At 35.6% G+C, this 27,445-nt stretch overlaps 1 protein-coding gene across 2 annotated transcripts in view; it reads left to right on the top strand.

The window, feature by feature from the left end:
- The first annotated feature begins 3,660 nt into the window (after positions 1 to 3,660).
- Positions 3,661 to 27,445, top strand: part of pou6f2.L (POU class 6 homeobox 2 L homeolog) — a 191,659-nt gene continuing 167,874 nt past the window's right edge. Inside the window, exons 1-2 of one of the 2 annotated variants that reach the window (XM_018267592.2) lie at positions 3,661 to 3,956; positions 4,967 to 5,138. In XM_018267592.2, coding sequence (XP_018123081.1) covers positions 4,973 to 5,138 — 166 coding nt within the window. In that variant the 5' untranslated portion in view covers positions 3,661 to 3,956; positions 4,967 to 4,972. The remainder of the gene's footprint in view (positions 3,957 to 4,966; positions 5,139 to 27,445) is intronic. The other variant, XM_041566140.1, reaches the window with a different exon arrangement.

Raw genomic sequence — 27,445 nt, 5'->3', positions numbered from 1 at the left:
ACATGACTGATGACCGAAATGTGGCAGTGGGGAAAATCAAGGGTCATCTTAAGGAGGAGTGCTCCAATTATTAACCCACTGGTCACCTCGGTCCCTTGGTAGAGGAACCTACTGTACCAACAATTAGAATGAATTTCAAATGAAAATTAGGGCCCGCAGATATATGACCATGCCCCTGATCCACCATTGCCATCAAATCTCCACCATATTCCCACAAGCTGCCTCCTTCACAACAAATTAATCAAACTTGTATATCTCTTGGGGTCTCTTCTGCTTAGGACCTCTAACTGCAGTACCACCTGTACCCCTAGATGGCAGCTCTCGAATATACGTCTTTGCCACGTTGTTAGATTGAGCACATTGAGGAGTTTTTCATTGATTGTATAGATTATTGGAGTTTATTTATAGAAAGCCAAGATATTCTACAGTGCAGCAAACAAGCAAAAGCCGAGTATTGATTAGCATTGTTGTATTTAGGGTTGAACCGTTGCCAGCGGGGCACCGGGAGCAAACCCACCGGCCCAGACATGCTCCCTAGTGTTGCTCTCCTTACCTCCCATCGTGACCGTCCATCCTTGCCCCGATCTCTCTCCCTGGCCGTTCACTGCAGTGAAGAATAGATAAGTGCAGCAGGGCCAATGCAGAGTTGCTGCTTGGATGTGAGGCCAGAGGGGGGTTGCGGCTGGGGGGGGCAGAGGGTGCTTTGCGGCAGGGGCTGCTCCCCAGTCTGACGCTGGTTGTATTGCAGCCCTGGGACCAGGGAGCTTTCTGCAAGAGTCTGTATGCTTGCTGGGTACTCTGGTTTCCTCAAACACTTCAAAACCATACAGACAGGTTAATTGTTTGCTAATGAAATTTACCATAATGTGTGTGAATGTGATAGGCTTTTAAACAAAAAGCTCCACTGGGAGCGATGTGAATGATGTATGATCTATGTGAAAGCCTGCAAATTATGTCAGCTGCTCCACTGACTTTATCTTTGATTATAAATAATAATAACAATAATAATGATAATGAGGCTCGAAGTTCTTGCCTGTAAAAGTCTAGTGGAATCTGCTGTAATTCCCATCAGCTGCTCCACTGACTTTATCTTTGAAAAGTTACACTGGTCAAAGCAAATACATGTCTGAATGTTTTATTACAGGTATGAGACATATTATCCAGAATGCATGGGACCTGGGGTTTTCTGAATAAGGGATCTTTCTTTGGATCTCCATACCTTAAGTCTACTTAAAATTAATTTCAGCATTAAATAAACCCAATAGGGTTGTTTTACCTCTAATAAGGAAGAGAAAAAGAAAATCAATTTTAAAAATCTGATTTTGTTTCTGGATAACAGATCCCATACCTTTATTGTAAGCAGGGCATCTGGCACTCAGAAGGGAACAGTTCAGAATTATTAAACAATCTAGTGAAAGCAGTATATGTTTAAATCCTATAAAGATTTTTTTAAAACAACATGTGAAAATATATGATAGAAACATGTTTGTTATATTTACAAAAGTGTTTGCTGTTCATGCCAATACTTCTCATGATGTAAAATATCTCCAAACCTTGTGTTAATGTGCACTGTGCACACTAGATGGCGAGCAAATGCATTGCAGGGTTTAGAATTTTAGTGACCTGCATTCCTAAGACTATGCAACATTCAGTCCTATCTTTTGCCATGGGGTGTACAGTCTGTTGGTATATTGTTGGCGACTAGAAAACAATATATCACATAATGCTCCCTAAGCTATGTTGAGAGCTGGGACATTTCTCTTTGCTTTCCTGCATAATAATACCATCTTGTGTCAGGTCTGTGCCAGCCCATAAATAACACCTTCTTAGTTCACTGCCCAACTATTGCTATTATTTTTCCATGGAACATCATTTCATATGAAGGTTCAAGTATATTTCCCACCCTGTATACAGATTTTATGGGATCCATTATCCAGAATGTTCTGGACCTGGGGGTTTCCGGATAAGGAGTCTTTCTATAATTTGGATTCCCCTAACTTTAAGTCTACTAAAATCATTTAAACATTAAATAAACCCAGTAGGATTGTTTTACCACCAATATTGATTCATGCAGCTTAGTTACCATCAAGTGCAAGGTACTGTTTTATCATAACAGAGAAAAAGGAAATCATTTTAATTTTATTAATTTTATTTGTTTCAAGTGAAGTGTATGGGAGATGGCCTTCCTGTAATTCTAAGCTTTCTGAATAGCAGGTCTCCAGATAAAGGATCCCATAACTGCATACATGTCCTGCTCTCTGCAACTCTTATGGTGTTACAATACATTAAAAGGATATGTACACTGTTGATAATGATTTGCCACTAAATTGCAAGTGGTCTGTGTTTTGTTTTCATTGATTGGAAAATAAAAATTATAGTGATGAAGTAACATTATAATTAGTGTTGTTTTAAAATGGGGACATGGCGCATAGACAAGTGTTGTCACGTGACATCTTGAAATTCTAAAACATTGCTCTGTACTAGATTTGCTGAGAGCAAAGACCTATCTTAAATTGGTCTCCTGGGATTTTTGCAAGCCCGGTGCATTATTGTCTCCTCTTTATTATTTTCTGACCCCTTTGATCTCCCACCAAAAAAACAAAAATTTTTAGATCCACTTTACCTCCGGCCTTGTCCCCCCAGTTTTTTGCAGCGTGCTGACACCCTTAGTTGCAGAGAAGTGTTTTATTTAGTAATTAACAGTGTAAAGGGGAGAGAAGCTGTCATGTTGGTTCTTAAGCTGGGGAATGTGATGAAAGATGATATCAGCGATCCCATCCTTTCCACTTGTTTAGGATTGTCAGGATGAGAAATGTCAGCATTATGAAAGCTCAGCTCTGCTCTTGATATGATAAAACCCTTCAAAAGCCAGCTCCTACCTCTCTCTCTCTCTCTCTCGTTCTTTTTTCCTTCCAGCCCCCTCCCCTACTTTGGCTCCTTTCTCACTGGTGTTTTTTTATTTTATTTTATTTATCTTGTTTTATTAGATGACAGAAATATAATTCTTTTCTTTCTTCCTATTACAAGCCACCATTTTTGTTTTATTATATGTTTCACAACCTCTAATGCTCCACTGAAAATTACCTTGTTAAATGACAGTGTTTCAAAGCCATGAATCCTTTCCACCATCCCCTCAGAGGTTTGAAACAGTCAACAGACTGTAAAGAATAAATAATAAAAAAGTATTGATTATTTTGATGACTGTGAGATTCAATTAAGTATTAATTTTGCCCTCCAGTGGACCTATCAAGTTATTCAAACGGGAGAATTCGACTCAGCTAAATGCATGCTGAGTGCTCCAGCCTTAAATAGGGAGAAAATGTGTTTACCTACAGTATTTGAAGAGGAGTGCATCGATGCACGGAGTCCAATATTTAAGTGCTGTGCAAATTAAACCTCGGTGACAGTGACATTGTTTGCAGCGATATGAGTATTGACTAAAGAAGTGCATTTGATGACAGCTTAAACTATTTTTATTGATTAACATTTTCATAGATTATCATGTGTCATATCAAATTCACTTTTCAGACATGAATACATTAAGGAACCCACAGGCACACATCGACCAATGCGAGGATGGGGCATTAGGAAGTGCCTTGCCCACCTCTAAGCATGCTGGTCACCTGTTCTCTGCATGAGAATCATTTAGGCATGAACTTTGCAATAAATAGCTGCTACATAACACCACCAGGTCATTTGTACTTCCTCCTCTATTTTATTTTTTTTGTTTGTTTTTGTTTTTTAATCTGAGACTTGCACAGTTACAAAAAAAAAAAATTCTACAATGACTGTGCAGTGCTGGAATTAGAGGCAGGATCCTGAAGAAGAGCCCTTGACCTCACAATGCCCTCTGATTGAAATGAAGATAGCATAGATCCCATCGTCAGGAAATTCATTTCATTCCTACCTTTTGGGGCCTTAATGCCACTAAAAATAAGAAAGATTGCAATAGTTTTGTAAGTATCATTGCTAATTCCATTTTCTTTCTCACAGAAACATTGTTTGTCATTTTTATTTTTTAATTTACAAAAATGTATGTGTTGTAAAGCCACATTTTTATAGCAAGAAAAATTATTTTGTCATATATATATATATATATATATATATATATATATATATATATATATATATATATATATATATAAACATATATATATATATATATATATATATATATATATATATATAAACATATATATATATATATATATATATATATATATATATATATATATATATATATTTATATAGAATTCAAATCTTGTTAACTATGGTTGTTTTGTTAATATTTTATATTTTAGTAATTGGCCTAGACAGTGCCATGATCTATAGTTTTTTGTATAATGATTTTAAACATTGATAACTCTTTACAATGGGGATACTGGGATTTATAAGATAACTATAAGAAATTATACATAAATACTATATACATTTATATACATGCAATTCTTAACAATTGCACATATCCTGTTTGTATTGTTTTGCACAATTAGAATGTATTTGCATAATTTGTATAGCAATTCAGTTGGTGGTTATGGGAGTAGAGTACCACTCGCAGGTGCAGAGGGAAAAGCCCTGTTTATATTCAAAGATGCTTCAATGCATTATGATGGAATTAACCCTCCATATCTCTAATTTAAAAAAGATGCTAGTAAGCACCCTTTGAAAGAAGTTTGTTCTCTTGAAAGCATTCTGAATCTTTCACATGCTAGTTGAGCTTTAATAGGGTGGGGAGTAATGGAAAACTCATTGGATCTGTAATAGCTCTTCACTTGACTGCAGCCAGCAATAACAACAGGAGCAGCTAGGGAGATAAGAGAGAGAGAGTGGTGTGTGTGTAAGAGAGAGAGAGAGAGAGAGAGAGAGAGAGAGAGAGGGGGGAAGGTGTTGGAAAGAGTATTTCAACACCAAAGGTTCCACTTTTGTTTCCCCTTTCCCTCACTCTATATTTCCCCCCCAATCCTAGGATCCAATGATAGCCGGAAAAGTCAGTAAGAGCCTGCTGCTGCTGCGGAGTGAGATGAATGCAGAGTCGAGAGGTGAAGACAAGGCAGCTACTTCAGACAGTGAGCTGAACGAGCCCCTGCTTGCTCCTGTGGAATCAAATGATGGTGAGGACACTCCCAGCAAGCTCTTCGGTAAGTGCATCTAGGTATTTAATTTTCGTTCTCACATGATGACTTAGAGACCAATGTCCCCTGTAGTCTTGATTTAAATTCTATGTGTTTCCTTAAGCGTCCGTGTCATTCAGTCTGTCTCTAAACACTGTCTTCAAGAAAGAGCTTGCAAAGCCTCCATATTGCAGGTATATGTGAATTATGATGTAAATATAGCACACATTAACTCGTTCAGCACTAAAGGGGGCCTGCTATTGTCAAACTCTTACCCAAAGTAATTCTGGAGTTAGGTGACAACTGGATTATGCGGAATGCTTTTCCTTTGTATTGAATTCCTCTTCTGCAACTGTTTTATTTTTTTGGGAGCTGGAATAAAGAAAATGACAACCAGTGCCATTTAGTTGGCCAAAATTACCCAGGAAGATAAATAAATAAAATAAGAATAATAACAAAATATTATAGATAATGATGATCCTGTAAATAAGAAAGTAATTTGCCTGCCTCAAGCTGCATAGCAGAGCATCCTGCTGTGTGCTGCACTTTTTCATGGGCATTTGTCATTCAAATGGATAGCATCCTGGAGGTCCACACCGGCACCTGTGATCTCCAATTACAGGGAAGAGCAAAGGGTAGGGTGAATGATATTGCTCAAGGAAGATATATCAGCCTTCAAAGTCTCATTTTCGGGTTGAGATGAGGTAATCAAGAAGTGTTTTCTATTTGTTTTTTTGTTTTTTTCTTTACCACCGTTGATCAATTTCATTTTTTTTATCACGGTAACTTAAGATATTTACTACAACTCCTACTGCGGTCAACATTCTAAATTTAAATTAAAAAGGAAACTATGCACTACTTAATGTGTAGCAATATTATCATTAGCAACAGAGTGAGTTTTAATAATAAATGTAAAAAAATAAAAACAGGCTGAATAATTTTTTATGAAGTTTCACATTATTTTTAGTATTATATTTTCTTAGTGTAATTGGCTCTATCTTGAAGTGCAAGTTTATGGAAGAGTTAAACCTATAAGACATTTATTTTACACTGATATCCCACAGTTCTGATTTTAAGCTTCAAGTGTGCTTATTTTCATCTGTGTGCTAAAAAAAACCAGCACATGTGTATGTGTCTGTCTGCTTGTAATTGCCCTTTGTCAGGACTGCACTCTGAAAGTTTTAGGTGTCCCAGCACATAGTATATGTCACTACTGTGATATTGAAAAATAAACTGTGTGTTAGTTAGCAAAATTGCACTCAAAGTTTTTGCTGTTAGTACAAAGTTCAATTACAGTGTACATGCTTTTGGCCGTGTTAGAAATGGCATTAGTGTTTTGGACACTTCAATGTTATTTTAATTACTATTATGACATCTATGTCACATTTGTGAAGCATGTGGAGACATAAAAATTGTCAAAGATAACATTAATACAGCCTGCTGAGTATTGATATCCCATATTTGAACATTTTTATATTTATGCTTTGTTATCCTCATATATCTATTAATATATGGTAGCGTTTTCTAACTTAAACTATTATATATATAACACAGGGTAAAACATCAACTATATACTGTAGTTCAACAAATAGTTTTAATCTCCCACAAAAGCTACAAATAAGGATTCAGTAAGTTTGTATCTTCTACCCTCTCAATGTTTATTTAATTATCAGGTATTCTTTAGCCACATGAATTTCGTATCACGTTATTTCAGGATAAAAAGTACAGCATTTTCGGATGGGTCTTGTTTCCCAACAGCTCAGCAAAGAAGCTTTGTAAATTAAATGCTATTTTCATTCTAAGACTATTTTCATTTAAAAATGCAGAAAATAATTTGTACTAATACAAAAAAATATGCCCCAGTACTTTTTTATAATGTTGCTAATACATCTGATTATGTTGAATGTTCGAATAATCTTGAACTTGCTGAAATAAACAAAAAGTTTTAGTAGGATTTATTAACTGCAATCTATATAATAATTGGACTGTGGATCTTGTACAAATACATAAGGCATAGCACTTGCTGTACATGGCATGTGCTTTAATTGGGCCAGCCTTTGCAAAATATAACATGTGTGTCTGAATATAGTTCTATAAAATACAATTAATAAGCTAAAACTTGGTGACAAAAAATAGGTTAAAATATTTTGTGTGAGAAGGCTGTTATGCATTTAGTCTGCATCTCTCATTTGCTCTTTATATAAATATATAAACACACTTTATATAATACAGCAGGTTGTACTTTTTGTTCTATTTGTAGTTATACAAAGAACCTGCTAAGGTATTAGAATTAGTTTATCAATCAAAACATTTCTAAAGTTTTATAAATAAGTGGAATTTGACCTGGGATTTTTTGTACCAAACTTTTATACCACAGAATAGCACTTGAGTAGACATTCTAAATATGCAACTTCAAAAATCAGAATGCCATTACAAACCATTATATTGAGTTTGGTTACAAATGAAGCACTGTATAATTCAGTTTAAAACGTTTAATTTGTACATTTTTATAAAACAATATTATATGTAATTAAACTGGGATGTAAAACTTGCACCCTACTCTTGTTGATCTACATCTCCTTACATGATTTGCCAGTGACTGATTTGAGTCTCCAATTCCCAGGTTTAACTAGTACCTTCTGGCATGAAGCGGTCAAAGTCACCAACAAAGAAATTACTATAAATGATTTCCCTGTCTCATAGTACTAATTTTAACTTTAGATCAAGGGGAAATGCAACATATAAAACAAAGCCGTTCTAATAAAGCCCTCATAATTTGAGAGCCTAACTCACTCCCCCCCCAACTGTTATCACCAGAAACCCACGGTATTCTAAGTGAGCTGTTGGCTTGCGGGATTCTGGGAGCTGTCATTCCCAATAGTTCCAGATTTTGACTTACCATCCTATTCTTAGATAGCTGGTACTCAAAGTAATTGAGATTGATTTCTACTGATGAGTTCTAACTAACGATATTGTAGAAATCAAATGCCTTACATTTACTTTTTACCCTTAGTTGGATTTTTTTTGTTATTTCTCCTTCTGTTTTCTATTTCTGGTATAAACAAAGCACAACATAAATGTACACTGCAGAATGCAGCTATTACCTGGTAGAAAGGTTATGTATAAAAACAGCTATTGGGAAAAATATTTCAGACAAAACAACTATTTCTTACCATGGCATTCATTTCAAATATGTGGATTTGTTAGCACATCCTGAGAACATGAAAACCTATACTTTGTCATTTCTGTTTTAGTTAATATGTATAGAAATGTTTCTGTACTTCTCACTCATATCACTGTTTCATTTCATTAGAAAATATGTAGAATAGTCTATTTTTGGTAATTATGCATATATATATATATATATATATATATATATATATATATATATATATATATTTATATATATATATATATATATATATATATATATATATATATATATATATATATATATATATATATATATATATATATATATATATATATATATATATTGTCACACTGCAATCACCAGACTTGATGGAGAATCATTTATTCTATTAGAGGTGTCAGTCAAATTAATTTTCTGGAGCATTTTTACAAATCAGTCTCTTTTTCACTCCCTCTGTTTATTTATGATACATATTACATATTGGTGTCATATTTGCTTCTATCTGTGTGTCTTACATATCTGAGCAGATATAGAATAAACACAATACTGAAGAAACAATGGCTGTTAAAGTTACATTTTATAGATGTTAAATATATAGTCACACATGCATCTATCCAGCAAAATGATGATTGAAACCAAATGTTTTACTAGTTTTACTGCTTTCTGTTTTGAAATTCCAGTACCTGCAAAGCCCAGGTATGCCTGCCTAGCTGAATTGTTAACATCAAGGGGAACATTTACTAAGGGCCAAATATTGAGGGTAAATTAACCCTCGGTATTCGACCCTCGAAGTAAAATCCTTGACTTCGAATATCGAAGTTGAAGGATTTACCGCAAATACTTTGATCGAAGGAAAAATCAGTTGATCAAACTATTCAAAAAAAGCTTAAAAAGCTTATGGGGAAGGTTCCCATAGGCTAACATTGTAGCTCGGTAGATTTAAAGTGCCGAAGTTGTCATTCGAAGTTTTTTTTAAAGAGACAGTACTTCGACTATCGAATGGTCGAATAGTCAAAAGATTTTTAGCTTGAATCGTTCGAATCGAAGTCGAAGTCGTAGTCGAAGGTCGAAGTAGCCTATTCGATGGTTGAAGTACCCAAAAAAAAAACTTTAGAAGTTTTTTTCATTCTAATCCTTCACTCGAGCTTAGTAAATGTGCCCCCAATTGTGATAGAAAAAACATCCTCCTTTACTATAGGAAAGTCATCAAATTTTGACTATGGCAGAAATAGTAAAAACTATGATGATCAAAAACCCCAACCCACTGGCAGCTGATTGCTCTTACTGAGTATGGAAAGCAAGCTGCTTTTGGTACAGAGTATCACAAAGACTACATGTATTTTAACAGCTGGAAAGTGGAAACCATAGAAAGCAATGTATGACAAAGCAAATGAAAACTTGAATCTATCTCCCACTGATCAGTTATATTAAGGAACTTACTGAAATCTAAACGTCTTCACCTACAAAAAACTCCGAATGCAAAAAGCAAGGAAAACATGTAATTCCAAGAGCATCTCCTATTGCTCTTGCACTATGCTGTTAATGATTCTTTATATAATAATATTATCCTGTTGAATACTGTATACTACAGGGAAACATCTACTCTAGCATAGATTTGTGGTAGCTTCCTAGATCTAGATCTATCCATTGTGTATACTTTCAAGGGATCAGTAACATGGCTGTACTTGACACATATATTTGCCCTCTTTTTTTGCCCTTTGACAAATGTTTCCCTAAAATCCTATCCTAGCTGGGAAGGTTTCCTTCTTGTGTACTGTGGTGACCTATTTCTTTGACATGCGTTTAAAGCTCTATTAAAATAGATATTTTGGCTTTAAGGTATTTACATAGCATTCTACTATACTGTGCCTGAGCATGCTAGCTATTTGCTCAGATACCTATGGAAGAGCGCAAACTTTTAAAAAAATGAAAATTGTACAAATGGAGCATATATAATGTGTGCATTCAGCACACATGCTGTAAATTACATGCCAATCATGTCACTGGGGAATAGTGTAAATACAAATTCCATTTGCTCCATCTCTATAATTCACAACATATATTCTTTGTATTGCATCCTGTGCAATTGTTTGTAACACTGGAACACTACTTTGACATGATTTCCCCAGTATCTCAGGAAGACCCTACCAGCCACTGCTTCCCACTGTTCCATTACCTGGCAGCATCTACCACAGACAGAGCATTTCTCATTATTTTGAATATGAAGTGGTGGCAGGTAAAGTGCTGTTTTGGCCACTACATTTCTCTAAGAGTGAACCACGGAAGTCAAATCAAAATATCATGTATGCACTATTTTCTATAGGCCTGTTTAGTATTTAAAATGTCCACCATGGGCAGACAGATAAACTAAGATAAGGTTAAAAGTAGGCATGAAGTCCAGCATTAAAATCTAATATGGAATGGAAAGTTATAAAGCATCAATTTATAATCCCCCCCCCCAAAAAAATAATGATATATAGTAAATATATGAGAAGTCATTATAACAATATACATTAAAACGAAAGTGTGGCATTCGTAGCACTGGTGATAGTACAGGTATTGGATCCATTATCCAAAAACTATTATCCAGACTGCTCTAATGGAAAGCCATCTATCATAGACTTAATTTAAAGCAAAATTATTTTAGTTTTTAAATATGATTTTCTTTGGTAATAATAAAACAGTACGCTGTACTTGATCCCAAATATGTTGCATTGATCCATATTGATGGCACAATTCTACTGGGTTTATTTAATGTTTAAATGATTTCAGCAGACTTGTACAGCGATGCAAATTATGGAAGATCCCATATCCACAAAATCCCAAGCATTTCAGATAATATATCCTTTACCTGTAAATGTTATGTGTACATACTGTTTATTCTTGCAGTGCTGCACGAGTTATCATCCTCTTTACAGAAACTATGTTAAATATTTAGCATAATGTTCTTAAAGTATGTGGTAGACACCTACAAATATTCAGCAATAATTACCAGATAATGAGAAAAAGTCATATAAACAAGCTGTGAAAATATGGGTTACAATATCATATAATTAATTTAAAGTGAAATCCTTTTACATTATTTGTCAACACTTCTAGGTAACTAAAGCAATGCATCTTGTTTTCCTTTGAAGCCCTTGGCATAAACATCATCTCTGGTTTTTGCCTAATTAACAGACATCAGCTGATCAAAATACAAGCTTTTTATCCACAACTGCTGAAGGTTTGAGTTTGTCTCCAGGTTTTTTTCGTTGTAAGAAGATAATAAACTGATAATTTGTATGAACACCAGTACTTTCAGTTCATTGGGATCTTTGCCAGCTACTTTGAGATAAATAATACATCAGACATCCTCAACTTAAAAGGTAAAAAACATGAAGAAGAAAAAAAAAGATGAGTTGAATTTTTTCACACATAGTGGGGATTATTTAGCAAAATAGGGAATAATTCTATGCATGCCCTAATGCATATGTACTTAAAGTACATTATTTTCTGTTGATGGGAACCACTTTGATGTAGATTGCTCTGCAAAAAATGTACATTCCTTGTGGGGCAAGGTAACAGCTGTTAACAGAAAAAGTGCATGTGCGGGTAATAATAATATTTTTTGTTTGGAAAAAAATATTTATGCATAAAATTACACCATCTTTAAATAGGTCTTAAAAATGCTATGGATTTTGTAAAACATTATTAAAGCAGTAAACTGTTGTATGCTGTGTTTTAAGCACAAGGGCATTTGCATGGGCACATCTGAGTGACCAAGCTGTGCTTCTTGGCATATGAATGGAATGAGTTTGCAGAGTACAAAGGCCTGTGCCTTACATTGATACAGCAGGCAGATGGAGTACTTGTTATTGTGTGTCTGATTTAGGTTCAAGGATTCCTGCTATACCTGACTGTGTCAACTACGTAAAGGCTCTGTGTTTGTTGCCAATAGCAGAATCAGACATCAAAATGTTTGTGTGTTCATGCTCCTAAAAATGCAGTGAATACTAATTTATTATCACAGGTAAATACAGAAGGTCCTCTGCACTCAACCCATTATCAATATATTAAGGACGTTGAGACATTTTGTGCCTTGAGCTACTAAAACTGCCTTACCCTTTAAAAAACAGGGATTGTTTGGCCATATATTGCAATATATTTAAGCTATTATTACAGGTATGAGATCCATTATCTGGAAAACCTGTTATCCAGAAAGCTCTGAATTTTAGGAAGGCCATCTCTCATAGACCATTTTAATCAAATAATTAAATTATTATTGGTGATGTAATAATAAAACAGTACCTTGTCCTTCATCCAAACTAAGATATGATAAATCCTAATTGGAAGCAAACCAAATGATTTTTAAATGATTTTTAGTAGCTTTAAAGTATGGTGATCCAAATTATGAAAAGACCCCTTATCTGGGAACCCCCAGCTCCCATACCTGTTTAACATATATACATTGTTAACAGGTATAGTACTTTAATATTTTATAAGAGTATAATGTTAGGCCCAAAAGTGCCTAATTGGCATCTCAACCTAATTTTTATCCTTTGTACTGCTCCTACTGGTTATTTTTTAACCTTACTCCCAATGCTTTTGACTGCTTTGTCTTTGTCTCTAGGCTAGGGAAATAGTCTAAAGGCTCCTTGGTTAATTTCACTGGGTGGAATTCAAAATCCTTCACATTTATCCCATGTATAGTGATGGGCGAATTTGCGCCGTTTTGCTTCGCCGAAAAATTTGCGAATTTCGAGCGAAATTCGCGAAACGGCAAAAAATTCGCGAAACGGCGCCGGCGTCTCGTTTTTTACGCCGGCGTCCGTTTTTCCGACGCCGGCGCCCGTTTTTGACGCCGGCGTCCGTTTTTCGGAAAAAATTTTTTGACGCCGGCGAATTTTTTCCACGAATTTTCGCGGGAGTGTCGCGAATTTATTCGCTGGCGGCGAATCGCGCAAATTCGCCGCAAATTCGCGCCTGGCGAATAAATTCGCCCATCACTACCCATGTACCATTGCCCTAAAAAGTTATCATATCTTTATGTGTTCCAAGTTCTGAATATTACTTAAAGCTGTATTAAGTGCATCAAGTGCAATTAATGGCCCAACAAGCTGTATTAAAACCTGTCTTCAACTCTTCCACTGCCCGTGTGTGTGTCTTATTGTATGGGTTCCTGCATATCTTACATAGTAACATAATAAGTTAGGTTGAAAAAAGACACACATCCATCAAGTTCAACCATTTTACTTTTATTAACCTGTCTATCTGCCAGTTGATCCAGAGGAAGGCAAAAAAAACCATTTTGTTATGGTACTGATTTTTGTATAAATATCATTCCTTGTCTGGTTGCCTTGGGTTCTGGTCTCGTATTTCTTGTTCTATCCCCGTTTGTCTCTGCCTTTTTTTTCTTTTGAGTCTGTATGCCCTGTAGTTCTGATTCTGACTAAACTTTTGTTTATCCCTTGTTAGTACTGTAATATCCTATGTTATTATTCCCAATGAAAAAGGAGGGAGTTGTAGGCAGAAGGTTGTCCTGTCAAGTCTGGGTCCCTTGTACAATTCCTGTGTTAAGGTTGCTTCATGTGACATGGTCACTCTGATAGGCAGGGCCGCCATCAGGGGGGGACAGGGGGGACAAGCGTACCGGGCCCGGGCATGAAGGGGGGCCCGGCAGCGCTGCATTTTTTGAAGATCCGGGCCCCCCTTACGAGCGCCCGAGCCGTACGTCTTGCCTCTTGCGTGCCGAATGCGGAAGTGCCGAAAAGCCGAAGCCGATGCGCCGAAAAGACCCGAAGTCACGGAAAAAGCCGAAGTCACGAAGCGCCGAAAAGACCCGAAGTCACGAAAACAGCCGAAGCCGAAGTCCTGAAGCAGCGCAAAGACCCGAAGTCACGAAAACAGCCAAAATTGAAGTCCTGAAGCGGTGAAAAGACCCGAAGTCACGAAAGGAGGCGAAGTTGAAGTACTGAAGCCATGAGTTCAATCCTACTGAACACCAGTTTGTGTTTTTTTTTTTTTTTAATCCCCTGGCCACCAATGTATTATTTTAATATTCTATAGGCCCCTGCCACCAATCTTTTTTTTAAAACTTTTTTTTTGGGGCCCCAATTTTTTTTTTAACTCGTAAGGGGCCCCTTGCCACCATTGTATTTTTTTTTTTTTTTTTTATATAAAATTAATTTTCTTAACTTGTAAGGGGGCCCCTGCCACCAGTTTTTTTTTCTCAAAAAAAAATTATTTTTTTTTCAAATTTTTTTTTGGGGCCCCAATTTGTTTTTAACTTATAAGGGGGCCCCTGCCGCCAATGTTTGGTTTTTTTTTCAAAAAAAAAAAAATTTTTTTTTTTCAAATTTTTTTTTGGGGCCCCAATTTGTTTTTAACTTGTAAGGGGGCCCCTGCCACCAATGTTTTTTTTTTCAAAAAAAAATAATTTTTTTTTTTTCAATGTTTTAAAAAAAAAAAAAATGTAATTTTTTTTTTTGGGGCCCCAATTTTTTATAAGGGGGCCCTGACCATCAATAGCTTTTTACAACTTGTGTGGGGGGGGGTTTACTTTTTTAGCGCTGATGTCTGTGTGGTCTTTTAACTGCGATGTGGAGTGGGCGGGATATGGGGTGGAGCTTGGTCGTCAGTGTGGGCGGGGCCCAGGGGGCCCCAAAAATTTTGTTGTACGGGCCCCCCGTGATTTCTAATGGCGGCCCTGCTGATAGGTCTAAAGTTATTATTATAACTAAAACCATTATTATAACTGGTTAATGTATTTATGTCCATGTTAATAAACTGCATTGGCAATCTTTTATCAGTAATTCCTGTTGTAACTGTCAAGTTATTTTCAGCAACAAGTAATGTTGTCTGGAGGTGCCTAGCCCTAAAAGTGGATTTTTCTGTTTCAATAGATTTTTATTTATGTGTAACACAAAAATCCTCCATACTTCAAAAGTATAAACCAGTTTACATCAGTATAAACCACCAGTACAAACCAGTTTACAATTATACATATACATAAAGGATGCAATATATATAGAATATTGTTTAACACACATCTTTTTTTTAAAAGTGGATTTTTCAAATAATAAATAGTATTGTTTGTGATGGGGGAGGGTAGAACACTTCCCTTTACTGAGGAGAAAAATACTTTGTGTTTGTAAATGTTGCCATAGTTTTCAAATACCTCCTTAATTTTAAAGTGACACAGTAACAGCATAATCTCATATATAATATATTTGTTAAAATAAAGTACTCCAATGTAGTTGCAGACAATACCCTGAAATCAATCGTTTATGACAGTTCTTTTCATATGAATTCATGCAAATATTTCAAGGCCAAATTGTGCCATCAATGTAAAAAGAGGAATGGTGACCGCTACACTTTTTTATCCTGGGACAAGCAAATGTTAAGAGAAGGGAAAAGACATTCTCTTTGTATCACTTTACTACTGGATTCCCAACAGGACCTTTTATAACAGCACCATACTTTATTAAACTGCTCAGTGATGCATTTAACCCTTGTACACAGGCTATTTTTCAGAATAAATCTACCTTTTTAAAAGGGGAGATACATCTTTGGGAAGACGTATCCATGATGCTGTTTTGGCAGGGACAGATTTATTAAGGTTTGAGTATTTTTTTCCACCTAAATTCCAGTATTGGAGTTGTATTTTTTTGGTCAAAACTCACATTTTTCAGGCTACAGAAAACCCTGAAACTATAGTTTTTAAAAAAAATATTAGAGATTTATTATACCTCAACCCTCTAAATTGCTTAAATCCAAAAATACACCACCTAAAAGCTGACAAAGTTCTGTAGTCAATGTTAATGGCAGTAGAGGATAACAGCCTACTTGATTTTTCAAAAGGTTTTTCTGAAAATTCTAATGATTTGAGTGTTTCTAGTTTTTTTTCACCAAAAACTCAATCAATTCAAGTTTTCGGGTTGTGGGACTCGATCTCGCAGAATTGGGTTTTTACACATAAAATTTTTTTCTGACTGAAAGTAAGGTACCATTTGAGTTACAAGTTCAAGGTAAAAAAAACACAATTTTACTATGTAGAAAACAAACAAGCATTTTAATGAAAAACATAAATAAGTAGAAAAATACAGACATTAGTTCTGGTATATAATTCAAAAAGATACTTGAGTTTTGAACCTGCATGCCCTTTATTTGAAGTATATGGTATTCCTAATAGTCTAATTAGTCCCAAATGCACAACAGAGTAGTGTAGTGTACATAACATTAATTGATCTAGTAATAGCCAGGAATTGGCTTGGCTTGCACTGATCTCTCCGAATGAAGCACCTTTAGTCTCATTTTAATATACTTTAATGTGAGGACCGTGAATAATTTCAATACTGTAATTAAAGCTGACCTGTTGTCTAGAAACAGAATGTAATGACCTTAAAAAGGGTTGAAAAACTCAAGCACACTATGCTAGATGAAATTTAACTCTTATCTGGATGCCTAGAATTGTTTCTCTGTATCGTCTCTGCATTTTATACAAATATCTGAGAATGTATTCACTGTAGTTTCATTTGTACAAACAGATAACCCGCATCTTACACATCTTTGTACCAGTTTATTGTCAACCAATGAAGTATCGTACAGGGTTGGACTGGGCTGGTTTGACTCTGTGGTCCAGGCCTTTTTGGGGCCCACCAGCCAAGACCCGCTCCCTACACCACTCCCTGACCTCCCCTCCCAGCTCCGATCGCCTCCCATCTTGAAGGAAAAAAAGTACACGTAGGGTAAGGGCTGTTGGAGGGTGGTTGCAGCAGGGGCAGGGGCTGTTGGAGGGGGTTGTTTTTGGAGTGGAGGGCCCTGGACATGGCAAGCCAGTGGGCCACAGACTACTTTTTCTATCATAAAGTAGTGAACAGTAACATGAGACTTTCCAGGGTTGCTTTATTAAAAGCAGGCCCAGACTGGGATTCAAAAAACAGAGGCCCAAACAGTTCCTAAACGGCCTAAGAAGTAGACAGTTTATGGCCTATTACAGCAGGTCCTCTACAGATCTATAGATTTCCAGCCTGGGCTTGATCATATGCTCCAGCATTCTGCAGCAGTATGTGACTGGAATAGAATGCTGGAGGCTGTACTTCAGCAAGGGCCATGTATTAATCTTTTACATTCTAAACTACTATGAAAATACAACAGTAAAGTAGTACCTATATATCCAACTATCTATAAATATTTCTAATTACCCAATATATATTAGTATATCAGTAGGGCAATGGTACTGTATATTGGTTATCTGTGTAAATAACCAAATAGTGCTAGCAAAAAACATCAGAAAATACCATTGCTTTGGTTTCAGTGTAAATTGACAGTGGTAAAACATTTGAATTGTGCGAGTGCTAGAAATGTTCTTATGTTTACACAATTAAACAGGAAATTAGCAAATAAGTAACATTTTAGCCATTTGTAACACTCTAATATTGCAAAATTCCCACCTTAGTAAACTTGCTCATAATCTGTATGTGATGTTGTTACATTTTATGTAGTCTGGAGAAACCTGTGAAATAATTTCCATTTTCTAACCTTTTAGGGAAAACAGAAAGTGCCCAGTGTGATAAAACTGTGTAAAAAAAAAAATGTGCTATACATAATTAAAAATTGCAATGTAATAACTGTCTAATAAAGAATATTACATTATGATTTATTAATCCCTGTTCGTATATATGCATTTTTTTCTGCTTACATAACATATATATACATTATAACATTTCCTCCAAAAAATATAAACTGTTTTGTGCCTGACAAAGGGTGCATGTTATAAGGATACCTGTTCTTTCCATGGAGTGGAAATAAAAAGACACAGTTCAGTGTTGCACCAGAATGCCACTATCCACCCACACAGAATTATTTTTTTTCCAATTATCCAGCAAACATAATGCCTCTTCTTATTGCTTAGTTTGCATACAGTAACGTTTGAAACTTTATGATAACAAAAACGTTTTTTCAGTTGCCTGATATCCATAAGAAACAAACTTAGCAGGAACAATAATTTGTGCAGCAAGTAACAGAACAGCATGTTCATAAAGTTCTCTGCCATTTTAACATCTGTAATGTTGTTAATTTTCAACCCTTTTTAGAAATAAGTTTCCACATGATCTCTCCCAAACCGTAAAAAGCTTGGCATGTAAAGCAAATTGTTTGTCACTTTCTGATGGCCTGAAATATTTATTGTCAGAAAGAAATGGACATTAGTGGGAAAAGCAGTTGTTAAAGGCCAAACAGTTTTTTTTTCTTCCGAAAGACGGTAAAGATGTGTGCCGGATTTGCTTTTTTTTTCTAACAATGAACCACCCCTTCAGACATCAAAAGACAAGATAATAAGACACTTCAAGCACAATTCAAGATTATATTCAACATCTAAAGGCTCATCTCTTGTCAGTTTGCATTTACTCTCCCAGGGATGTGATGCTTCTATCATCATTCTGTCAAAAGGAGTCTGGCAAAAGTGATGAGGCCTCTCATTTCACACACTTAGTGTTTTATCAAATAGCCCACATGCTTTCTTATTCAGCCAAAATGGAGGGATAATTTGAGGAAGGTCATGCACAAGTACAAAAATCTTGTATTGATTTGTGTGATTAGAAGGCATTACAATTGCACGTGTATGTTAGTTTCCAAGATGTTTTGTCACTTTATCAAGTAATACACTTTTCCAACAAGAAAAGAAATATAATTTCTCCTGAGCCAATTTTTAGGTATGTTGTTAAGGTTAGATAGTATTGGCTTATCCAAGCTCTAAATTTTGTTTGTGTTGTCTGTAATGTACTGGTTTAAAATATCATAATCAAATATGTATTTTTAAATATTACAAGATATAACATAATTAATTATAATTTAAAAATATTTAAACTATAAAGTATTTATCATAAGAATAATACTGATAAAGTATTTATTTGACAAAAGTATGTCTTTAAGCCAACTTTATTAGGGAATCTGTAAAAGAACAACTTTTTATGCAACTTTGCAATTGTGCGATTATAAATCTCTGAGTTTGAGTCAATTTTCTGTTCATCTTCTATGTTATCTTTAGTAGTTGCTACGGAAAGCAATCTCTTTAAACTGCAGAAAGAGAAGGTTAAAATCCGTAAAAACACAAAAATATTTGGGTTAGTCTTAAAGTAAAACTTTTACCTCCAAAATAAATACTTAAGCAACAGATATTTAGTAGCATATTAAAGACCAACCTGGAATATATTTACCAACCTGGAATATATATTTAAGTAAATATTGTCCTTTTATATCTTTCACCTTAAACCACTAGTTTGTGATAGTCTGTGAGCTCCCTTAAAGATCACCTGACCAGAAATAATGTGGCTCTAACTGTAACATGAAGACTTTGGATTACCCATCGGCAGATACCACTAAAAAATGTACAGGTATATTTATTATGAAAGTTTATTTACGTGAAGCCATTAAGTAGGACAATGGGGAATGCAAATAAACTGTATTTTTCAATCATACATCCACGCTGTACTTTCAGCCAAAGAAGCTGTATCTTCCTACCAATGTTTTATATAAAAAAGCACAGAAACTCATTTTATTCTGCTAATGTAATGCAAGATAACTTTTGCTTGTTAATAAGTCAACACGTTTATACACGCTGTTAAAAAAACTTACCATTGTCTGAGTTCATGAAATAAACTCTGTTAATGAAGCCAATAGTGTTTAAAGCAAGAACAAGTCTAGATTATCATTGTAAATAAATAATTGAAGCAAACTTAGTGTAATGCTTAATGTTGATCCTATTACTCTGTCTCTCTGAGATGTTTTGGAAGTGGCTGCTGACATAATGTGGGTGATGCTCTAGGATAATTAACACAATGTACTCAAGCATAAAGAAGTGCTGCCAGACATTTACATAATGCTACTTATGTCTGCTTGAACGCTCCATAAGATTATTGCACTGGCTCAGTTCAAATGGTTCTGTTTTCACCATTCTCTGTGGATTAGTAAAAATAATTGTGCAGCTTGACAGTGGGATGTTCACTGTGTCTGAGAGTATTTAAGCAAACATCTGAGAGTTAAAAATGCATTATAAACCTAGAGAAGCAAATGTAATACAGAAAAGGTAAACTAATGTTAGAAATGCTGCGCAATCAGTTTTGATTTTCTTGATAGTAAAGGCTTCTAAAGGTATATGTGATATTTTTTGTACAAATGGAAAATGTATTCTATAAAAATATCAGATAACACAGATGGATCTCATCTTTTGTTGCATTGCAGCTAGCTTTTGTGTTTCTTTACAGTGCCTTGACTTTTATCCTCATATTATGTAAAAATATAACATAAAACAAGAAAATATCTAACAGTTAGTGAGGGCCTAGGGGACTACACACAAATGGTTCCCAGTGTGCAAATTAGGAATTCACCGAATCCAGGATTCTGTTAGGGATTTGGACAGGTTTTTGCCTTTTTCAGAAGGATTCGGATTTATCCTTGAGCCTGGCCAAACGGAATCCAAACCCTAATTTGCATATGTAAATTAGGGGCAGGAAGGACAATCACATGACTTTTCATCACAAAACAAGGAAGTACTTCCACTTGTTCCTTTCCTGCTCCTAATTTGCATATGCAAATTAGGATTCGGTTCGGTATGCGGCCAAATCTTCCATAAAGGATTCAGGGATTTTGCTGAATCCCAAATAGTGGATTTGGTGCATCCCTAATGCAAAAAACTAATAATCATTTTGCAGAGCAAGTTTTTATTCTAAAATAATACAGCTAGATTCTTTTGTAGGCTTTCATCCCCAAGGAATCAATAAACACTATTGATCTTGATGGCCATTATTATAATTTTTACTCAGTACATACATTTTTATATGACTCTTCACCTATTAATAGAAACATGGAAATACAATCTCTTGCACACAAGGAAAATTAATTGGGAGAGATCAACAGAGACACTGAGAGCTGATTAAACCATTGTGGGTAGATGGGATGGGAATTATTGTTTATTGGGAATTATTGATTATTGGGAATTATTTATTGTTGTGCATAACCATTTGTACTTTGAAGTTCGTGATTTTTAAAACATGGTACAGGTGAATGCACAATAATTATTGGACATTGGTTAAGTAGGTCAGTTTTGGGAGGAAATTAGTTTATGGACTTGTGAAGGGAGAGAGTGTATGATTGTAAGAGTGCACAAACAGATGTAAGAGGCTGTGCTAATATGGGTATGTATGTATGACTAATGTCCATATAAAGGTGAATGTGGGTTGACATTTTCTAAGTATGCAATCCAGCGATTGACTGAGTTAGTGAAGTTACTGCTTTTGCCAGTATAAATACGTGTGCAAGAGTGTATATACTGTATGTACACAGGGAAATAAGATAAGGGCTTCAGTGTTTAACTTGTATTTTACTGCAAATAGTGCAGTAAAACTTCACTCACTTTTTTTTATTTTTTTTTAAAAAAGCGATATTTAACTGTATAACACTCTACTAACTGGGTGGGAGGGAGGTTGTGCCTCTTTCTGAGCTGCTGCGTGTGGAGTGAACGGGGAGCGGAAGTGACGTCCTGCCAGGGACATTAGATGCCTAGGAAGTGGGGAAGAAGGAGAATGGTAGGCGCCTGAGCATTGAAGAATCATACTTTAGCCCCCATGTGTATAGTAACTTTTAGAACCTGAAGAAAAGATCCGGACTTTAATGCATAGATTGGGAAGTAAGTTAATGGGTTAAAAATGCAGAACAGAAATTACTGTGGTTAAAAATTAAAGTAAATCATGTATTTTTAAATGAAACAATTTAGATGCAGTTGAACTGCAGACTTTCAGCTTTAATTCAGTGGGTTGAACAAAAGGATTGCATATGAATGTGGGAAACTAAAGCCTTTTTTTTAACACAGTCACTTAATTTCAGGGGCTCAAAAGTAATTGGACAAATTAAAAAGCTGAAAATAAAATGTTCATTTCTAATACTTGGATGAAAACCCTTTGCTAGCAATGACAACCGGAAGTCTTGGACTGGATATCACCAGATTCTGGGTTTCCTCCTTTTTAATGCTCTGCCAGGCCTTTACTGCAGCGGCTTTCAGTTGCTGTTTGTTTGTGGGTCTTTCTGTCTGAAGTTTAGTCTTCAACTAGTGAAACGATGCTCAATTGGGTTCAGCTTAGGTGACTGACTTGGCCATTCAAAAATATTCCACTTCTTAGCTTTAATGAACTCCTAGGTTGCTTTGGCTGTATGTTTTGGGTCATTGTTCATATGCTTTATGAAACACCTCCCTATCAATTTGACTGCATTTAGCTGGATTTGAGCAGACATTATGTCTCTGTACACCTCAGAATTCATTCGGCTGCTTCTGTTCTGTGTCACATCATCGATAAACACTAGTGTCCCAGTGCCACAGGCAGCCCAATCCATCACACTGCCTCCGCCATGTTTTATAGATGATGTGGTAGGCTTTGGATCATGAGCTGTGCCACTCCGCCGTCTCCATACTTTTTTCTTGCCATGATTTTGGTTTCATCTGTCCAAAGAATGTTTTTCTAGAACTGTGCTGGCTTTTTTAGATGTTTTTTTTTTTTTAGCAAAGTCCAATCTAGCCTTTCTATTCTTGATGCTTATGAGTGGCTTGCACCTTGCAGTGCACCCTCTGTATTTACTTTCATGCAGTCTTCTCTTTATGGTAGACTTGGTTATGAATACGCCTACCTCCTGGAGAGTGTTGTTCACTTGTTTGGCTGTTGTGAAGGTGTTTCTCTTCACCATGGAAATGATTCTATGATCATCCAACACTGTTTTCTTCCGTGGATGTCCAGATATTTTTGCGTTGCTGAGTTCGCTAGTGCTTTCTTTCTTTTTCAAGATGTACCAAACTGTAGATTTTACCACTGGGTTTTTTCCTGTTTTTGCAGCTTAAGGATGGCTTGTTTCACCTGCATGGAGAGCTCCTTTGACCACATGTTGTCTGTTCGCAGCAAAATCTTCCACATACAAGCACCCCCCTCAAATCAACTCCAGGGCTTGTTTCTGCCCACACCTGCCCATGAAATAGCATTTGAGTCAATTGTCCAATTGCTTTTGAGACCCTGAAATTAAGTGATTGTGTTAAAAAAAAGGCTTTAGTTCCTCACATTTATGCTATCTTTTTTGTTCAACCGACAATTAAAGTGAAATGAAAGTCTGCAGTTCAACTGTATCTCAGTTGTTTCATTTAAAATTCATTGTGGTAATGTACAGAGCCAAAATTAGAAAAAAGTTGTCTCTGTCCAAATATTTATGAACCTAACTGTATCTAATCAACTCGTCACACTTCACACATTTAGGGGTCCTACATTCAGATATTAATATATTGCAACTTGTTAGTATAGTGAAAGTCTTCCGATGTTCATATTTAAGGTTAACAAAATGGAACTGCACATAGCAGTTCCATAAGTATTAGTGGTGTATCAACAGAGTGAAAAGTCACTGCAGCTGGGGTGACATAGGAAGAGGGGGTGGAGGAAAATTATGTTTGTTATAACATAATGTTACTTTTCTTAGAGCTGCTCTCGCATCACAGGATTGTGTGGGGATCGAGTCTTTGCGGGTTCACACATGGTGATAGAAGACCCAGATATATTAACTGGGAGGAAAGGCAATTTAAATTACAGCTCTGATGAAAATAAGAAAAACTGTAATCTAATCTTGAAGAGCATGCCATACTTTGCCTGATATGTTATTTTCTTTTCACTGAATCTCTACAAGACAGTTATTACCTGCAGAATATTAATTGTCCATCTAGGTTAACTGTGGGTGAGGATGCATACAACCTTTTATTGGATCTTTTCAGTTCAACTTTATGGTCCCTGATTATAGCACATAAGAGTAGTAACATTGGTTAAAGCTCACAGACTTTGCAGATCTTGTCATCTTCACCTACTGTATTTATAAGACTACGAGCACACTGTGTGAGCCTGCATGCAGACAACGTCGGACTGGGCCGGAGGGACACCAGGAAAAAACCCAGGGGGCCCCAGCCCTCGCGGGCCCCCGCAGGCCCAGGCCAGCTCCACAGAGATGGCACTCCTGACCTCCCCTCCCCCCCACCCAATCGCAAGAAGACACAAAGCAGGTAAGTACCAGTGTCGGGGGAGAGGGACAGAGGGGTCCCTGCGACTGGGGAGGGGAAGAGGGGGCCTTGAGACTGGGGAGGGGAGCCCATGGGAGGGGCAGGGGCCCTGATGTGGTAGCCCCAGTGGGCCCTGACCCCCCCAGTCTGACCCTACATGCAGACACACTGAGCAGATATCGGCATGGAAATGCAAAACTATACATTTTTGCTCTGATATCTGCTTATTGTGTCTGCATGCAGACTAACTCAGTTTCTGTTAGTGCAGACACACATTACAGCAGATGGGGGCACATTGTTTTCTCTCTGCCTGCTGAAAAAATGCAGGCCGAGAGAAGGCAAGATTGTGTTTTGTGCGTCCTTAGCCTAATACATACAAGTAAGAGATTATTTTTCTTACAACTTTGATAGCAACTTCTACAAAATATTTTTAAAATGTATTCAAAATTTTGAAACTGATTTTGAAATAATGCTTCTTCAGGAGCAATGTACTACTTGGAAGGATTTTGATGTTTTATAAATGGGCAGTTCCAATATTGGGCCAGATTCAATTTAATGGGAAAAAGTTATCTCATGGTTTATCACATAAAAACAATTCGAGAAGAAAATACTTTTCTCTTTATTTGGTTCCAGTTTTTGCCCATAGACTTCAATAGAGTTTTCACGTGATAAACCGTGAGATACATTTTTCTGGATTGAATTGCATTTAAAATTGAATCTGGTCCATGAGTTTTCAAGTGATAAACTTTTTTTCTCACTGAATTAAATGTGGCCCATTGTTAGAAACCTTTCAAGTACATTGAAGTAGTAGATGTTCCTAATGATACATTATTGGTCAAAATATATCCTTCTTCCATCCCCCCCAAAAAGCTGGTTTGACAAAATGTTGGTGTAATTTCATCCTATTTTCAACTAACTTAACTGGTTAAGTAATAAATACATGGATTTTAAAAATTATGAAACGCATGGCATGTTTAGAATTCATACAGCAAATTGCGACATTTGGCACATTTAGAATTTTCTGCAGTTAGAAGCTGCAGAAGTATATTTGCGAAAAAGCAAAAGTTAAAATTTGGTGCGAAAGATAAAATTTGCTGAAATGTGAGTGAGTTAGTTTTGGTATATTAAGTTTAAACTTCCATACATTTGTATATTTTTTCAAGGTGGAATGTTGCCAGTGTGGAACCTCAAATATTCACCAATTTATTAATTTATAAAAAATAAATCTTCCTCTTTTGCATCTCATTAGCTATTTAATATCCCCCATGCTAATATCACCCATAAGTTATTTATGGCATAAATTCTTCAATACATTTTCCTCAGTACAATTGAATGGGGAAAATATGCTGGTAAATTTCTGCAAAGAATTTACATTAGTGAAATTTCAGCTTGTTACATTTGTGTACTTACAATATGGGATATTGTTGTGAAATACAGTATGGACTTATACGTGATTTCATCATCCGAATACCTTGACTTCCTACCAGTTGTTTTTTCACTGACAAAAAAAATAAAAAGCTTGGAAGGCTTTTGGTGCCAATCCTTTTATTCTTAAAAAAATGATCTGCAACAAGCTGATGTATTCAGATGAGAAAACCACGAGTGAGTTTACAAAAACTTGCGTTATTTTATTACCCAAAAGCTGGAGCCTGGAGGCGCCTTTGGCATAGTAAATATGTTGTTTATGAAAGTTTTAATACACAGTTTTGCGAATTCATTTGCTTGTGGTGAAAAGCGGAGATTTGCAGCAAATTAGTGTCTGGCGAATTTATTAGCTTATCACTATTTATTTTCAGTGAATATGTATACAGCATACAGAATATGATACAGTGTTTTTCATGTATTTTGTTTGCTGGTGAATAGTTGAGCAAATGCCCTTTTTAACTTAAAGTCGCTTTTGTTTTGTCACAGGATTTTTTTCTGAATCTGGAATCATTGTTATATAGTAGTTTGATGTTTACACTTGAATGCAATTAATGATGTAGTCCTAAAAACATATTTTTATTCTTATCCCCCTAAGGAACTTACTGTAATTAAGGACTATAACATTAAATTATTTATTCTACAACAGCAGAAACACGTATTGCACAGATTTTAGTTGACAGACAAAAACTGTTCATAACAGCTTTGCTTTATACTGTAGCTTATTCAACATTTTACTGATGCCAAGGTAGAATAGTTTTAAGTTGGTAAAGGTTATTTTAGTTAGAGAAATATAGAGACCTACTGTACTTAATTTATCAAAAGTAGAAATTGTAGTTTTTTCCTACTTTGATACACTCACAATTTGAAAAAGAAATGAGTTACCTTTTTTATTAAAAAATCCATATATAAAAAACTCATTAATAAAATCTTTGAAAAAAACTTGAATATCTTCAATTTATGTTGCACTCATAATTTTTAGTGAGTTTACATGCTCCAAAAAACCTTGAAAAACTTGAATAAATAGTTTAAATTTTGGCTACGTAGGTTCCCATTGAATTCTACATTACCTTGCAAGTTTTTAGATGCCAATGTTTTGCATCCAAGTTTTTCATGTTTTTTTTTTTTTTTTTGCTAAATAAATATCAGAAACTCATGTTTTTACACCATTATTCACATTCATGGTTTTTAGTGCAAAATTTGAGTTGCGGGAAAAAAATACATACATTCATAAATAACCCTCATAACCTATACTATAACTGTTTTCTGTATTATCTATAAATAGTTTTTAATTTGCAAAAGGTTATTGTATCTAGGCTTATATAATCTACTATATATATAGATATACTAATACTAAGTTCCAATTTATCTGTGAAACCAATGGCAAGCAAACAGTAGTTATAAGAGATGGCTTATTCAGCTAGCCTAGAGCTCATGTGTCTCCACTCTCCAAGGATAAAAACAAAACAATAACTAGTAATGATTTATGGTAAAAATTTAAAGAAATAAGTATTTTTAAATTAAAATAATTGGCAGAATACATTTTCAACACAAACCCTATTCATGTTGAACACGTGTGTTTTCCCTTTAAAACAAATCTCTCTAAAAATACATTTTACCAATGCTCTTTTTGCAGATCAGAGCTAACATATGGGACTCATTTTACAGCCCAGAGAATTTCTGTTCTGTGACCAAATACTGAAC

This window comes from Xenopus laevis, chromosome 6L (assembly GCF_017654675.1).
Source record: "Xenopus laevis strain J_2021 chromosome 6L, Xenopus_laevis_v10.1, whole genome shotgun sequence".
NCBI lineage: Eukaryota > Metazoa > Chordata > Amphibia > Anura > Pipidae > Xenopus > Xenopus laevis.
This window is presented reverse-complemented; position numbering and strand designations above follow the sequence as displayed.